Here is a 17,605-nt window from a genome sequence, read left to right on the forward strand (position 1 = left end):
TAAAAATTCGAACAAATAATTATTCGAATAAATAAAAATTTGAAAAAATAAAAATTCGAACAAATGATTATTTGGATAAATGAAAATGTGGATAACGTATACAGAATATGATTAAGATCTATACTTTTATTCTAGCCAGGGAAATTTTTTTTTTTGTTCTTTATTCAGGTCTGATTTACTATCCGATTAAAATCATAGTATATGTGGAAAAATCAATATATGAGTTTTTGTATGTTATATAATAGAAATAAAAATATAAATGTTGTAAATACAGGAGAGGTCATAATGGGAATGACAGTAAATAGTGTGGAAATAAATGACTTGAGAAGAATTTAAAACCTTATCAAACTTCAGTAGTCGAAACGACGTTAAATACGAATAACACAATTTTATTAAATCTAATATTTAAGAATTATATATGTATATTTAAATTTTTATTATTGACAGAACAATATTTTGTGATAAAAAATAAATTTATCTAAGTGCAAGTTTGAATTTAAATTTAAATTGCAAAAAATTACATAATTTATCTTAATTATCAAATAATTAAGAAATAAATTTTTTTTTCTAATGTTCAAATTTTAATTTTGACGAAAAAACAATTAATTTTTTTTGAATTATTTTTGAAATTTTTTGAATCATTTTTATTTATTTTTTTTTTGGGGAACTATTGATGATGTAATTGAAAAATCTCATTAAACAATGACTTAACATCACTTCCTGGTAGTACCAGAAAACGTGGGAAGGATGTACAAACTAAATTTGGGGGGGAAGACGAAAGCGTATCGGAGTAAAGAGGGGGGAAGTACTCGAGATCGAAATATTCACCGAACCGGGGTTCAGGGCAAAGTGGGAAACCGGCCCGGTAGCATTGCGAATAGTGAAATAGAAACACGCGTTCGGTCCTTGAAACGCATTATTTTATTTGCATCACCAGTGTATTATTTTTTAAGTGTCATCAATTTTTATTTTAAATTAATTAATCGTTGTGCTACATGTGTCATGGGGATTATGGGTGTACTGAAATGGCTACGAAAGTAAGTAACCACAACAAACTTATAAAAACACCCTCTCAATTCGCTATTATGATTATGAAATAACAAATTCAATATAGACAATTTTATAAACAGTAACAACCTTTTTACAAACTAGTTGTGAAAAATATAAAAATATAAATATTCAAAAATAATTTCTTTATAATTATTTTAATAAAATAATTTTTATTTTATTTAAATACGAGTGCGATACTTCAAAAATTAATAACACATTATTGTCATGTTTTTATTTAATTTATCCATAACTAATTTTAATTTATTATATATAATATATTTATTTTTAAATTAATTAATTCAAATGTCATTAAAATACTCTGGTATTGAATTGATAAATTAATTACTATTTTTAATAAATGAAATTACTCAAAAAAAAAAAAAAATAGGAATTTTCTTCAACTTTAATTAAACGTGAGAAATTGTACGTTTATCAAATGCAAGTTTATCTGCAATCTTGAAATACAAGATAGCAGACTTCTTATTGAAGATGAAGGTCAATTTATTTTATAAAAATACCATACGATTTGTTATAAATAAACTCTTTCATTATTTTATTTAAAAAATATTATTTTCATTAAAATATTTGAATCAATAAAAAAAAAAATTGCTGAAAATAATTTACTAGCCATGCAATTATTATTTATATGAAAAAATTGTTTTTTTTTTTACTTTATTTTACTAAAAAAAAAAAAATAATTTTTTACGTAAAATATTTTGCATTACAATTGTCTATAGAAATTATGATTTTTTGTTTGAATCTTTTAATAAACAAGAGCTTTCTAGAAAATATTGAATATTTAAAAATAAAATAGGTTCGTCCCTGTTAAACTATACTGTGGATTAGAAAATTTTTGGGGAAAAACAACCATTATCCGAATAGGAGAGTAACGATTTGCTCATAAAATTTTTGCATTTACCTGCCAGACTGGGAAGAGGTATTTATATTTCGTTTTAGTGTACAAGAATATTAAGAGGGATTTGACCATTATTGCTGAGATGAACCATTCTTATTGTCCCAAAGTCTAATCTTATCCAATTCATCTGAGTCAGGTATGACAACTAAAGTAATACAATAAGTATTTCAAAATTTAAAAGTGGCTGTCGCCTATACTTGTTTATTTCTTCATTGCACAGTATTCTCAAATACAATAGACCCCAAGTCTCATATGTTTAGAAATTTTTAAAATTTTACATAAAATCTTTAACAGACAAACTGGTACATTTATTGAAATAATAAAAATTTATTTTTTAAAAAATTATGACAAAAAGAATTAGTTATTTATTTTACAAGATTAAGAACAAACAAATTAGTTCCAGTTGAATAAAGAAATAGTATTGAGTAAAAATCAAGTTTTTCTTTAAATTTTATTGCCTTATTTTTGTTTTTATTGATATTTTTAATATACACTTAAAAATTATTTAATATTTTTTTTATATTACATGGTTACATAAAAGTATGTCAAAAAGTTTTAAACTGAATATTAATGCATTTATACTCAGATGTGCAAAATCATTAGTATCATTTGAATAAATGAAAGTGCATGACTCGGTAGAATTTTAATAGATTAGAAATTGGGACAATTTTTATGCCGTTCCCTATAATCTCAACTATCGAAAACTCAAGAACTGTTTTTTTTTTCTTTTTAAATGATGCTTTTGACAATTTTGACAAGTAAATTATTGAAAACTTTATTTTCAATTTTCTAGGTCATTTCTATTATTTATATACTTGTAGATATTATCGAAAGATAACTAAATGCTTCTGTATAACATCATTAGGATTAATGACAAATCTTAATTAATAAATAATTAATATCAATTTTTAAAAAATGTTATTTTAACTGTAATATCGATATTTTACAATTTTTGGAAAAAAAGCTTAGAAAATCTATGTGATGAAATCGAATTTGGAAAATAAGGGAAATTTTTTCGCATTATTTAAATACAATGCTATATTTTTTTAAAAAAAAGAAGAGTTTTAGTTTCCGTTACAATGTTACGATTTCCCAGACATCTGTCAAGACCGGAACAAAAGAAAAATAAAAAAATAAAATAAAAGAACCCATGAGAATTTGGCACAAATTAATTGGCGGAAGCTAATCTTGGTGAAAGTGCAACGATAAAGAATAAGTTCATGACTTTATGATAAATCTTTCAATAATTAATTAATAAAGTCGCGGAAAAAAAGAGCGATTATTTTCAAGCTTCATAAATTAACTTTTCTTTATAAATTAAATATAATTTTCAAATTCAATACCAGATTTAATTTTAAATTAATTAATTTAAATATATGTAATTTTTAAAATAATTTTTCTATTATTAATTACTTATACACTGAAAAAAAAATTTATTTGATTCAAATACTCAATTATACTTGAGTATTATCAAATAAATATTTAGTTGAACCAAATAATTGTTATTTGAATTAAATAAATTTTATTTGAACCAATAATTTCTTTATTTCAAACAAATACCATCTCAAATAATAATTATTTGATACAAATAAATATTTATTTGATAATAGTCAAGTAATCGAGTATTTGAACCAAATAAATTTTTTTTTCAGTGTAGTTTTTAATTAAATTAGAAATTAAATATTATCATCATTATTTGAATCATGAATGAACAGTTGATTGTTAACATTTGACCCTTTAAATGATTGTAAAAGAACTTCTCAATATATTTTGATCTTTGATTAAATGTATACAAGTAATTGAAAACAATGACATTGGTAAAGTTGTGTAAACGGGAAGATTCCTCTGGATCTTTCTTTTTAGGTGAAATGCATGAATGAGTCGACATCTTATTTCTTTTTTTTTTTTCTTTAACGCTTTTAATTACTGTCTGTACTCATTGGAACGGTTCAAAGCATCGTCATGCTTGAAAATTTAAAAAAAAGACTATTATACACCTTTGATTCCTTTTCAATGTAAACTTAATCATTAGAGTTCATCATTAGTTTATTCAATATATAAATTGTAATTAATCTCTTCACTGTAATATTTTATATTGTTATCTAAACGACTACCATAAGTAGGTGTTGTATTTATTATTTATGAAAGACATTCAAATTATTCATCAAGATATTAAAAAGAATTGCAAAATCAAGTCCTAAAGTCAAGATATTTCTCTAAAACAATAGTTCATGACACTGAATATCATTATACGCTTTCTAAGTTTGCTAATTAAAATTTACGTTACGAAGCATCATTGAGAAAACTTCCTTCACCTTCCGATTTGAGAGTACTTTTGAAAATCAAACTCTTAAATTTAAATAATCTTATGCAAGCCACCCAAAAAGATAAAATCCTCCACAAAATTTTTTTTAATGAAACACCAATTTAATTATAAATTAAAATTTAATTTTTTTAATTAAATAAAGAGTCAATTAAAAATTAATCAAATATGAAGAATAAAATTCACACCTTATATAAAAAATATATTATTAAAAAAATAATAATTAAAATAACAAGTTGTAATCGAAACATATAAACAAATCATCAAAGAAATTATAATGATAACTAGTTTTTTTTTACTATAGCAAAGAAAAACATCAAAAAAGAAATGTTAAACGAATTATTTGTTATGGAGGATATGATTTTGGAATTGTATGAAAACAATAGGTGTGCACAGGTTTACGCTTGAAATAATACACCTGGCTGTGATAACCGGATAATGTTGTAACCATCTAATTCAAGGTTTAAAGAGATAATAGAGAAATGCTCACAGTATGATTAAAATTGTGAAATATGAATTTTATTTGAAAAGAAAGTTTCAGAAAAATAACTGAGAATTTACTTTCAATTTTATCTTAATAATTGAGCTTTGTACACTCTGCAATAATTTTTCTAAGATTTTGTTATTTTTGAGAAAATAAATAATATTGTATTTTATTATTCAAAAAATTAAAAAATTTTCATTAAAACTACTTTTATTCGAATAAAAAATGTATTGAAAAAGTAAAATTACTTTGCGAATTTAAATAAAAAGATGAATTTAATTACAGAGAAGGAGGCCGAGATCAACAGAGATGGAGCATGTCACCAGAACTTAGTCGTCTGAATAAGTAAGTGAACAAATTATTGGATTTTGATATTTTAATCACATTACGTGAAATTAGAAATTTCGTGCGACAATAACTAACAACAAAAGAAGTCATGCTACGTGGGAACTAATTATTAAACTCGAAAAAAACGAAATCTGTTTTCGACATGGTTTCGAAAATGTAAAAAATTTCAATTGTGATTAAATAATCAAAGTCAGAATAAATACATTGAATAAAATTCGTACCTTTTCTAACAGATCTATCGAATCGATTTCTGATTAACCGAAAAAAAAATCTCACTAAACACACTGAGAAAAATATTTTCTGAACGAAAACAATACATCATAACCTAAATTTTATGAAATAATTTTTATTACTCCATATAGAATAATTACTAATCGCATGTAATCAATATTTTTTTTTAATTAATTTCCAAATATCTGATGTAAAAAAAGAATTTTAACTCCCAAGGATTCGCTTGTTTTGCCCGGTTTGTTGACTACTTCACATACACTGTGTCTTTTTTTTCCCGACCTAAATTCACTTAATTTTCAATTATTTTTATAAAAATTTAATTTCGCGAATATTTTAATATATTATGTCATGATTAAATTAATAATTTTAAATAAAATCTTTTTCAGTTATAAAAGTTGTTCAATTCAATTTAAAAAAAAAAAAATTATTATTCAAATGGTTAAAACACAAAGAAAATAATATTAATTTTCACAATATTTTCTTAAAATTAACTTATAATTAAAAAATACTTATGATTTTACCTTATTGTTAAAGCTGCAAAAACCTCCACAAGTGATGCTGCACAATGTGTTGAATCCTATTGAAATTTGAATTCCGCAGATATTTTTTCATTCACTCAACACAACCTAAAAATTATTTATCATATTTTAGCTCAATTTTTGTCAAAATAATGCGCGCAACACTAATTTAATAAAGACCGAATGAGAATTTAATACATGCAACTAACAAAAGACAGTAAAAAACACAAAAATTTGATCAAAAGTAAATTCTCAAAGGCCGTATCAGATTTTCGACAATTGACGTTAAGTTAATGCAAAAATTTATATTTCAATTATCAAAATTTATTTCACGGAACTTTATAAGTCTATCAAAACCGATTTTAAGCTTTAAAATAAAAATATTCATCACTTTTTGAAAAAATTGTACGCAGCAACAATGACAACTCTTGCCAATAATTGCAAAACAAGATGGCCGCCAATGCATTGTAGGGGGGTTATGGGTAATTCGAGAATTACCAATAATTTTTTTTTCACGATATAAATAAATTATGTCAAATTAATACTTATAATAAGAAATTAAACGATGTGGGAAAATAATTTTATAAGTAAGAGTGATATTAAACCGTCAAAATATATAAATTTGGTTAAAAAATTTCTCGTCAAATTTTTATCATATTTTCAATAATTATAGTTAAAATAAAAAAGAAATTTACCTTTTGAAAGTCAAAATTGAGTCCGTGCACGTTTATGAGTCGATTGATGATGATTTTTGATTTTGGGAACCGATTATTCCTGAAATTTCACGGAGAGTCACTAACAAACGTCTATGCAAACTTTTGCAATTGCAAAACAAGATGGCCGCCAATGCATTGTAGGGGGGGGGTTATGGGTAATTCAAGAATAACCAATAATTATTTTTTCACGATATATATAAATGTCGTCAAAATAACACGTTTAATAAGAAATTAAATGATGTAGGAAAAGAATTTTATATGTAAGGATGTTATTAAACCGTCAAAATATATAAATTTGGTTAAAAATTTTCTCGACAAGTTTTTATCATATTTTCAATAATTATCGTTAAAATAAGAAAGAAATTTACCTTTTGAATGTTAAAATTGAGTCCGTGCACGTTTATGAGTCGATTGATGATGATTTTTGATTTTGGGAACCGATTATTCATGAAATTTCACGGAGTGTCCCTAACAAACGACTGTGCAAACTTTTGCAATGGAAAAACAAGATGGCGGCCAATGCATTGTCGGGGGGTTATGGGTAATTCATGAGTAACCAATAATTTTTTTTTTCACGATCTATACAAATTTCGTCAAATTAACACGTTTAATAAGAAATTAAATGATGCAGGAAAAGATTTTTATAAGTACCATTGTTATTAAACCGTTAAAATATATAAATTTGGTTAAAAATGCTCTCGTCATGTTCTTATTATATTTTCAACAATTATCGTCAAAATAAAGAAATTTTACCTTTAAATTGTCCAAATTGATTTCCCGCACATTTATGAGCCCAGTGATGATTATTTTAGATTGAGGGAAGGGATTATTCATAAAATTTCGGGAAATTTTACGGAGCGACACTCACCAACGTCCAAGCAAACATTTGCAATAGTAATACAAAATGGCTGCCAATCGCTATAACGGGTAATCAAAACAGTTGGCATAACTGATAACGTGGAAAATTTATATAAAAAAGTGTCTAAATTTTTACGAATTTAATTTCGTTACAGTGATTTATAAAGAGTAGTTAATTTAAATATATTGCCCACACTATTGACATACCTGTAATAAGAAATAATAATGCAAAATTCTAGTAGAAGGTAAATTTTGTGATCGCAGTACACTCAATTTTCACTAATCTGTCAATTACACTTTAATTAATCTAAAAATCTTTGTTAAAATTATTAGAACTAATGTGTATATCTCTTAGTGTTGTGACAACGATTTTAACTTTCTTAAATCAGAGTAATTAATTATTTTTCAGAAAATTAAGTATATTCTTTGATTTACGAAAACAATAACAAACAAATTGCTAATTAATTCTTGCAGAAAAATGTAGATGGCGCTGCAATGTGATTTTAAAAATATTTGAATATTTTAGATTTAAATTTAATTTATTGATTTGATTTAATTAATTAATGTAATTTAAAATTAATTCAAATTCTTGGATTTGATTTTTTAAAAATATTTTTAATAATTTAATATTTTGATTAATTAAATTTTTGTCAAATAGATATAATGAAACTAGAAATTAATTTTTATAATAAAAATGATATATTTATTTTATTTTTGAATAATTTTAATTAACAAATTTTTGTTTTATTTTTTAGCGAAGCGTCTCGAATTAAGGCAATCAGGGCATTTATGGATCGACGAAAAAGTGAAAATGAGTCAAATAATTGTTTACTAATTTCCAATCCAGACAAAGAATTCAATTACAAAACATTTGTTAAAAAAATTAATCAAAGCAAAAATACTAAGGATGTAAATTGCGTGATTCCTGGTGTACCACATGTGAAATTTTCGGAATTTTTTGAAGTCGGATGGGTGGCAGGAACAGAGGATCGTTATTTGGAGTATGTCTATGCCGAATGGGATAACACAAAAGTTTCCCTGAAAAAACACACGCATCCTGATTGCAAAAAAGCAATTAGAGCAGATCTGTCTGTTCTTACGTTAGTAGAAAAAAATATCTATTTTCCATTCTTTTATAAATTTTAATTCAATTAAAATTTAATTTTTATTTTCTTTTTCTAATTATGTCTCTTTTTATTATTTAAAGGGAAATTCGTCATCCTAACATTGTTCTTCTCATAGCAACTTCATTTATAGAAGGTCATGGACTAGTGTCAATTTTCGAATCTTTAAATTGCACTATTTACAATTATGTTCATGAAAAGGAAGAACGAATTTCCGTTCAGGAAACTATCAGATGTATTCGAAAACTCGCCGAAGCTCTTGGATTTGCTCATATGCGAGGATTTATTCACGGTGCTATTAGTTCACATTGTGTTTTTCTGGCATCAGGAATCATCAAATTGGGAGGATGGGAATTAACAACGAAAAAAAATGAGGTGAAATAAAATTCTTTTGTTCGTTGAGAGCATGTATGAAACTTTTGTTTAAAATAATTGGGGAAAAAGTTTCTGAGAAAGTTTCAACTTATTCATTTGTGTCATAAGTAAATTAATGAACTGTATATTAAGAATCAGCAATAATCAGTAAATTAGGGATCATTAATTTTCGCTTAAGAACTAGTCCTGTGTAATTTATTTTTAATAACTGACAAACTTTAGAAACTATTTTTTTTTCAAAGATAAGTTTAAAAAATTAAATGGTAAAATTTAAAGTTTTTTTTTTAAATATTTAAAAATATTAAAATAGTTGCGATTTACTTTTTATACGAATTTATAAACTTTACACTCCTTGCGGAATAACATTCCAGAGCATACAGGAAATTAGAGGTGGCATTGTGCATTATTGCCAACAAAGTATTCAATTCAGAATAATAGAATCGTTTTAACAAAGTCAACAATATAACACTTTTTTTTTCATGGGTGCGGATCCCTTCAGGCGCAACCAAGTTGACGATTCATTAGCGATACTCTACATAATTTTATTTATGTTGAAAAAAACGCATTCACCTCTTCCGCCATCATACAATTCATTATGTTTTGCATAATGTTCACATTCATTAATTTATAATAGAATTAAAAAATAATTTCTAAACTTAGTTTTTAATCCGGAAATTTATCTCCCTATTTTGAAATTAGTAAAAATCTTTACTTAAAATGCTTTTAACTTTGTAGCCAAAAGAAGATCAGGAATTTGAAAATCTCCTCAGAGCTGAAATTTTCAGATGGCAAGCGCCTGAATTATTTAGTGGTCAAATTCCAACAGAGGCCACCGACGTATATGGACTTTCTCTATTAATATGGGAAATGACAACAAGTGAGTAATTTGGAAATTTATTTATTTAATTTAATTAAATTACTTTTCTAATTTTACAAAAAAATTAACAGTGCAATTGCCGTGGAATGGATTAATAAAAACGGACATTGAGAAACAATACATGCACTGGAAGCAGGGAATTCCGATAGATCTCTACAATTTTCCATCATTGCTCAGCAAATTATTGGAAACTGGACTTGAAATCGATGTTACAAAAAGAACTTCATCCATGAATCAAATGCACAAAATGCTACAGAGAGTTGAGGTAAATAATAAAAATGTTTTCAAAAAAAAAAAAAAAAAATTAAAACCTAATTGGAAAGCTAAATAATAACTTTTAAAATTTTATTATTTAATTTTACAGTTGCAATATGAGTCTGAAGCTCCAATTTACGCCGATCAATTAGCAATGAACAATAATACGCCAAATATAAAAACATTTAATCTACCAGATAATAATACACCAGTAAAAAAATGTTCTGCGAGTTCTTCAGCATCGTCATCTTCATCAGACAATCGTCAATCAATTACAAGAACACCAGTTGTCAATCAAAATAATCTTAACAAAAAAGTGAGAAGATCAAATTCAAAACGAGATTCGATTGTCAATGAAAGTGAGAAAAAAACCGAGAGTAATGATTCCGTCTATAATATTAAAAAATGTATTGAATTATTTTTGGAAATGGAACGATTACATACTAGTATTGAAACGCAAGAGGATCTGTGGGTATTGTATAATTATTATGAACAACAAAAGCAAAATTCTGAAACACAAAGTTCAATCATAAGTATTGTGAATGAATCAGAGAAAAGTAATTCCACAAGTGAGGAGCGTATTTCTAGTATTATTTATGGTTCCACATCATCGAGAACAATAGAATCGTCTGATGATGATTTTAATGAGACTCGAAATGACATTAAAAAATTAAAAGAATCATTGGCAAATAAACGAGAACTTTTCTTCTACGGTGATAATTGTCAGCAATCTAACACAAGTAAGTTCACAAAGAAAAAATTTATTTATCCAAAAATTCATACATTTTTTTTATATGTAAATTATTTTTTAGGTATCGAGAACAAAAATATAGAACTCAATACTGTCAAGAATAAAAGTTATGAACCACATAAGCCTGCTAGTCATAAAACGAGTTTCGAACCAAAATTACACAAAACTTTACAGCCAGAATTAATATTAACTAAACCAATTAAAGACAAAGAGAATACAGTGAGTTAAATAGAATTATTAAAAATAGAAATTAAAAAATTCAATTAACTTATAATAATTACTATAATTTGTAATTGCAGTTTGATCATTCTTGTATCTCATCAATAATTAAAGATGCTGTTATTAATCCACAACTCGTGAATGCTAATCACGATAATGTTTTTGAATCGTCACTATGGAGAAAAGAAAAAATGATTGTCATGTCGAAAATGAGAAAAAGTTTTACCGATAATAATATGGTTTGTTACTTTATTAATTTTAATTAACTAATTAGTTTGCGTCTTTTAAATACAATTTTACTAAAAATTGAATTATCTTTCAGGTCACCTATTCTCAAGATTTGAAACGCGAAATCTCGCAAAATGATGAAAAAAATTCGAAATCCATGGAAAATAACACCTTCATTATAAATGGTATATATTTACTTATATAAATTCATTAGAAACAAAAAATAGTAAAAAAATTATATTTCAATTTTAAAATAATTTTCCTTTACAGATGCATCAATTCAAAAACTCCAATCAAATTTTGACACAAATAACTTTAAATCATCATTAGAACATAAAATTGACGAACATATCTTTAAAGTACCAGAACTTCCAAAAAATATTACGAAAAAAATTAAAAATATTGAAAAATCAGAACAGAAATTAGAATCGAAACTTAATGAAAACATTTTTGAAATAACAAATGAAAAATATGACAAAAACATATCTAAATTATCCGAGGATAGTCAAAGTGAAAGGAAAATTGTAAACGACTATCATGATCAAAAATTTGTCAACAACTACAACATGGATTTACTCAATGAAAGATTCATTGAAGACATTACTTTAGACGAATCTGATAAGAAATTAATTAATAAAAATAACGATTTAAATAAATCCATTGAGAAATTCACCGACGAAATCACTTTACCAACGATCAATAATCAATTTTCTCACAACTATCAAGATTCTGATAATAAATCATTAAAAGCATTGAAACAAGCTTTAGATCGTGCCACAGAAATAATTTGTCCATCTGTTGAAAATTCATTACGTTTATCATCGCACAAGACATTTGATGATTGTCAATTGACAAATGAAGATATGGAAAAACGTGAAACTTTATTTGAAAATGTTGCATTTAATATTCACAATAATGATCCAGAATCTGAGATTAAAAGTATTGAGAAATATGATTATCGAGAAAATCAATCGAATACATATAAAATAAAAAGACCAAATGCATTTAATTTGAGTGAATTAAGATCAACATGTGATGGTGAATTTGAACATACCTTAAATACTGATGAGGAAAAAGAAAATGATGATAATTTGACATTATTGCTCTTTAGCGGTAAAAATCAAGATAAAGAATGTAATTCTTGCCATCACACAACAGCACTAGCAAGAAGAAGATCTTTACCCGCTGCTTTAGGACAATTAAAAGCATACACAAAAATGCCCGCTGGAAAATTATCAACACTAAAGGCTGTAAGTTGAAAAAATCATTAATCGATAAATACAAAAATTAAATTATACATAACAATTGAATATATTTTTCATAATCTGAAAAAATTAATGTCAATCAATATTATAATAATATGACAATTGCTTTATAATAAAAAAAATGTTTTTAATTAAATAAGTAATTAATACGAAAAATTTCTTTCTAATAGTCAAATTATTTGTTCATTTTTCAGAATCCTTCAGACACCACATTTGAGGATTTGTACATTGACGACGAGTTTGGCGAAAGTCTCAACGTAAATATGGTCCTTTTGGAAAATGAAAATCTCCTCGACCAGGATATTCTGCCAGATTTATTAGAGTTATCGCATAATTCCTTATTTAATCGATAAAATTATTAATTGATAAAAAAGAAACTCCATTATTATTTATTATTTCTTTTGTTTTTTTTTTTGTTGAGAAATTGTGATTTACAAGACGAGTAATGTCTTAATTAATTCCAAAAAAAAATTTGGAAACAAATTTTGTGAGCAATGATAAAAAGAGAATGAAAGAAGTTCTTATTTAAAAGTAATTGAGTCAGTTACCATTATTTATTTTTTAATTTTATACTATCCATTTATATATGATGTAATTTTATACAAAAAAAAAGCTTTTTATAATTTAAGAAAATTCCTTTTTTATAACTGACTTAAGTTACATTTAATTTTCAACTTTATTTATTTTAAAAGAAAAAACAAAAGAAAGAACATATTTTCTATTGTAAGAATTTATAAATGATTAAATAAAATCATATAATTTCATTTAATTAAAAAACTAAAAATTTTATGATAGTGAACTATTTTTTATGCAATATAAAAATGTTATTAGGAAATGAAAAATAATTCCTTCGAAAATGCTCCAAGATAATCGGCAAAAAAATTGAGACAGTAATAAACTGTAACGATTTAGTTGCGAAATATTAAATATCAACTAAATTATTCTGATTGTGCAACAGTAAATAAAAGTGTACTTTTAAAATAATAATAAACTCCGCTTTTCATTTTTCAAAAACAAAGGGATCATGGTTTCAAATGTTCAATATACTATTATTAACGTTTTATCTAGAAATATTTATTTGCAATTTAAAGAAAAACTTTGAAAGAATAAAATTGTGCTATTAATTAATTTGATTAATCTTATAACAATATTAATCACTTAATTACATTATTATTAAATTGCAATTAATAACTATTACATTATCATTTTATTTATAAAATTCATTTATTTTAATCGTTTAATTAAGCGCACGAAAAATATGAATGATAAGAATATAAACTTTCATTCATTTCTTTTTTTTTTTCTTTCTATTACATATAAGCAAAGACCAGAAAGTTAATTTATTTTTTCTCATTAAATAATATTTTGTTATCATTTACATAATTTAACATTTGTTGCAAAAGCTGAATAAAAAAAAAAATTATTTTCAAAAATCAATCGTCATTGATTAAAAAATTCTTTTAAAACTTCAAATTCACAATTAGCTGTTGGTCTTTGTAATTTTGAGTTTCTTTTATCAAGGGCACCATTGTTTTTTTTTTTTTGGATCTTGCCTGAATTAGATCTGTATAATTAACAAATACCTAGATTGAGAGACCGAACACGGAGACGATGCAGTACATAGATTTATTTTCCCAACGAACTGTGCAACTTCCATCAGTGGCATTGTCCCAATAACAAGAACTCGCTGTATGTAATCCAGCTCCATTTTTCTGCATTATCGTACACGTGACTAGAAAATATAATTACAATATTTTAAATAAAATTATTAGAAATTAGTTATTAGTTTAAAAACAATTATTATTTATCAAAACAATAATAGTCCCATTAGAAATGAAAGAAATATTTAAAATAGTTTCGCAAACTCTTTAATTATTAAATGCCTTTATAAAAGCAAAATTTTTTAATATACTCCTAATAATTAAACCAAAATAATAATTACCTATATATTTATAAGCTTTCTGTAGTTTTGTAAGATTTCCCAAACAAGCCTCGACAACATTCGACGTCCATTGATTAACTCTGTTGTGCATATAAGCATTTCCTCCAATTGATACCTCAATTGCTTCCTTAATAATTTTACTCACATCGTCGACTACAAATTGTGTCTGAAATTAATTTTTTTTTTTTTTTTAATTGTAAATTTTATTAAAGAACGTTATTAACAAAATTTTTCTTTTCTATACACTAACCTCTTCGTTCATATCCTCCATTTGGACAAAATTTTTATATAACACAATATCACAATTTAATTTAAATTAAAAGAAAGTTTTATGAATTAAAGAAAACGTTGTACACAAGAGGCGACAAAATTCCTTATAACCTGACAAACTCTGAAAACAATGGAATTTCTAATTTATTACTTGAAATTGTATACTTTTCAACAATTGTTTTTCGTTAATGTGATATTTAAGAAGAAAATTTTCTGTTATTTAATTTCAGGAGTGTTATTTATTACAATAAAAATTAAAAATTAACACCTTGACATTTACATTTGTTTTCAAGATTTGACACAACATAAATTTGACACTGATATGGTTAAAATTGACCTTGAATTATAAAATATTATATAGATATGAGAAATCTTCATTTTTTTTCCACTTTATCGACTCAAGAGTGAAACATAAAAGGGTTCTTAAACCCTAATAGTTTTAAATGTTTGATTAAATGTTTAAATAAATATTTAAATTAATTAAAATTGTAATTTTTAACAAGTTTTGACATTAGAAAACAAAAAATTGTTTAAAAAAAATGTTTTTTAATAGGACTTATTTATAAAATCCCGCCTTTGTAAAAGCGTGCTCTTTTGGGATAATACTCAAATAATTCAACAACATAACCTAAAATTTCTAGTACTACAATCCAAACATTAAGAAATTAATTCACTTTAATTAAATAATTAAACATCTAGTGAAAAATTTCATAAATAATTAAATAGTGAACATTATTATTTATTAAATTTTCAAAATAAAATAAATAATGTTAATTCGAAAATTATTTCGTTCCATTGAAAAAAATGATATAAATCATTTAAAATATAATCCTGTGATTTCTAGATATTTCTGTATTGATTTAGATCAGACACCAGTGAAACGTCAAATAAGAAAATTACGAAAATGGCAAAAAGAGCCTGAAAAAGAGATGAAAAGTTTTTTTGGCCTATTCGATAGAACACAAGCACCAGGAGTTACTAAAGAACATAGAAAGGCATTTCGAGACACAAGTTTTTGGAATCCAATACGAGGTGAAGAAATTGATACATCAATTCAAGCTATAAAAGAAGATTATTATTATACGGAGAAATTAGTAGAAAAAGAAAATCAAAAATATATACCCGAACGACTTAATATTTTGGGTAGTGATTTGGCGGTTGCTCACTTTTTAATTCATCGTGGTGGAAAAGTGAAATTTCGAAATAATGACAATTGGTTTGAAATGATTAATAATAAACCACCGAATTTACCTGCTAAATTTGATCCAAAATATATTATTTCTGCTGTTGATTGTTCCAATATGAAACTCTACTACGAGGGTCTTCTTAATTTTGAAAATCTCACACGTGCCAAATGGGCAAGTTTTCGGAATAATCAAGTTTTTGACGAATGGTGTTTAGATCGTATTGTTGGACAAATGCCCTGCTTAGAATATTTGGATGTATCCAATTGTCCAAACCTTAATGAACGTGGACTTGAGGCATTGTACAAACTCTTCTATCTTAAAAAATTAATTGTTACTAATTACGATGAATCTGTAGCCTTTGAATTGACATGCTTGATGTTGGAGGATTGTAATCCAAATTTAAATTGTATAATTCTTAAACCTGGAGAAACTTACACGGAAAAAGTAGAAACAAATAAAATAGAAACAGAAAATAAAACTTAAAATGTATGTAATTTAAATTTTGTCAATTTCAAAATAGAATGATAATGTATAATAGTGTATTTGTAAATCATTTAATTACATTTACGTTAATAGAAATTGTTGTTACCTTTTTTTTATCTTGAAATCATATGCTTATTCCTTCGCTTTTTAACATAACACAGTTCAGCCTTATTGTGTAGTCCGTATGCTTTTATGTTCTCATTGTCATTCACTAGATGAGTACCATTAAAACTAAGATAATATTTTTTCCAAATGTGTTTCCAACTTATTTGTTTCTTTATATTTTCTCTTCGTAAAGCTAAATTTGTGTCTCGTTTTACAGCTCTTTTTAAATCATGAACTGTTGTATTATGTGGTGATACCTGTAACATAATTTGTTTTTAAAATAAATATATTTAAATTAAAAAAAAAAAATTATGATTATTACTTGTTTTCAATTATTTGAAAGAAAATAGTAAAACTTACTACTACTCCTAGTGTTGGTAAATCTCCACGATTTAAATATAAAGTTATTGCTTGTCCCTGAGCAACTGCTGTCTGAGCTTTTATTTCTTCCAAAGTTGCATCTTGTGGTAATTCACTAAAAAGAGGATCACTTTCAATTATCTTGCTAATTGCGTCCTTGGTTAATTTCACTAATTCCTGATGGGAAAACGTAACATTTTCCAATGTGTCACTTTCCTTTTTTGATGAATCTAGATCAATTTCAATGTTTTCTTTCACATCGAGACTCATAATTTGTAGTCTAATTGAAAAAAAAATTAATTGTATGAAATAATTCCCAGAGCCTGCAAAAATATTTGTTTACATTTATAGGTTATGTATGTGAAATGTTTGGAATTTAATGTAATTTTTCTTAAATTATTATTTACAATATGTTAAAAATTTATCTGGACACTACCAATAAATTAAGAATAAACATAGAGTAGTATTTTATAGTTTTTTAAATTAATTTCGCATTTAATTGACGTGCGGCGATTGATAAACAAACCGAACTTTGACGAAACTGCGAAATCGACTTCGGACAATTTCGTTGTGTCATTGCGCATGCGGTCAATGTTGGCGCATTTTTTTTAAAAAAATAAAATTGATATTTGCTCCAAAAAAAAATAAGTTTTAGAAAATAAAAAAAATATTGTACAATTTAAAGTGACTTCATGTTAATTAAAATTTTTCTCCCATCAT

General features: G+C 25.2%; 3 protein-coding genes and 1 long non-coding RNA gene across 8 annotated transcripts in view; 2 read left to right on the forward strand and 2 right to left on the reverse strand.

The window, feature by feature from the left end:
• Positions 1–7,689, reverse strand: part of LOC127282279 (uncharacterized) — a 38,909-nt gene extending 31,220 nt beyond the window's left edge. The window contains exons 1-3 of the long non-coding RNA XR_007843182.1: positions 7,340–7,689; positions 6,566–6,644; positions 5,874–5,978 (exon numbers count right to left, since the gene is read on the reverse strand). This is a non-coding gene — a long non-coding RNA (uncharacterized LOC127282279). The remainder of the gene's footprint in view (positions 1–5,873; positions 5,979–6,565; positions 6,645–7,339) is intronic.
• On the forward strand, positions 607–13,529 carry LOC127282038 (uncharacterized). Its single transcript, XM_051306112.1, has 12 exons — positions 607–1,037; positions 5,059–5,118; positions 8,200–8,544; positions 8,652–8,943; positions 9,679–9,820; positions 9,892–10,085; positions 10,185–10,815; positions 10,888–11,045; positions 11,126–11,284; positions 11,368–11,458; positions 11,544–12,523; positions 12,733–13,529. Exons 1-12 carry the CDS (start codon positions 748–750, stop codon positions 12,889–12,891), a joined length of 3,501 nt encoding a protein of 1,166 aa, XP_051162069.1. The 5' UTR covers positions 607–747; the 3' UTR covers positions 12,892–13,529.
• Positions 12,934–17,503, reverse strand: LOC127282215 (dynein light chain Tctex-type). 5 transcript variants are annotated; one of them, XM_051306384.1, is made up of 4 exons: positions 16,527–16,668; positions 14,731–14,871; positions 14,481–14,646; positions 12,934–14,270 (listed from the first exon to the last, which is right to left on the reverse strand). In XM_051306384.1, exons 2-4 carry the CDS (start codon positions 14,749–14,751, stop codon positions 14,122–14,124), a joined length of 336 nt encoding a protein of 111 aa, XP_051162341.1. In that variant the 5' UTR covers positions 14,752–14,871; positions 16,527–16,668; the 3' UTR covers positions 12,934–14,121. The 5 variants fall into 5 exon arrangements, with proteins under 5 accessions (XP_051162341.1, XP_051162350.1, XP_051162331.1 ...); XM_051306393.1 differs by lacking the exon at positions 16,527–16,668 and adding an exon at positions 16,002–16,146; XM_051306374.1 differs by lacking the exon at positions 16,527–16,668 and adding an exon at positions 15,031–15,140.
• On the forward strand, positions 15,360–16,516 carry LOC127282187 (distal membrane-arm assembly complex protein 2). The gene has a single exon (XM_051306307.1). The coding sequence runs from the start codon at positions 15,518–15,520 to the stop codon at positions 16,418–16,420; it is 903 nt and encodes a 300-aa protein (XP_051162264.1). The 5' UTR covers positions 15,360–15,517; the 3' UTR covers positions 16,421–16,516.
• Positions 17,504–17,605: the final 102 nt, after the last annotated feature.

Source organism: Leptopilina boulardi, unplaced genomic scaffold, assembly GCF_019393585.1.
Source record: "Leptopilina boulardi isolate dan_hultmark-lab unplaced genomic scaffold, ZJU_Lbou_2.1 LbouV2_114, whole genome shotgun sequence".
In the NCBI taxonomy this organism is placed as follows: Eukaryota; Metazoa; Arthropoda; class Insecta; order Hymenoptera; family Figitidae; genus Leptopilina; species Leptopilina boulardi.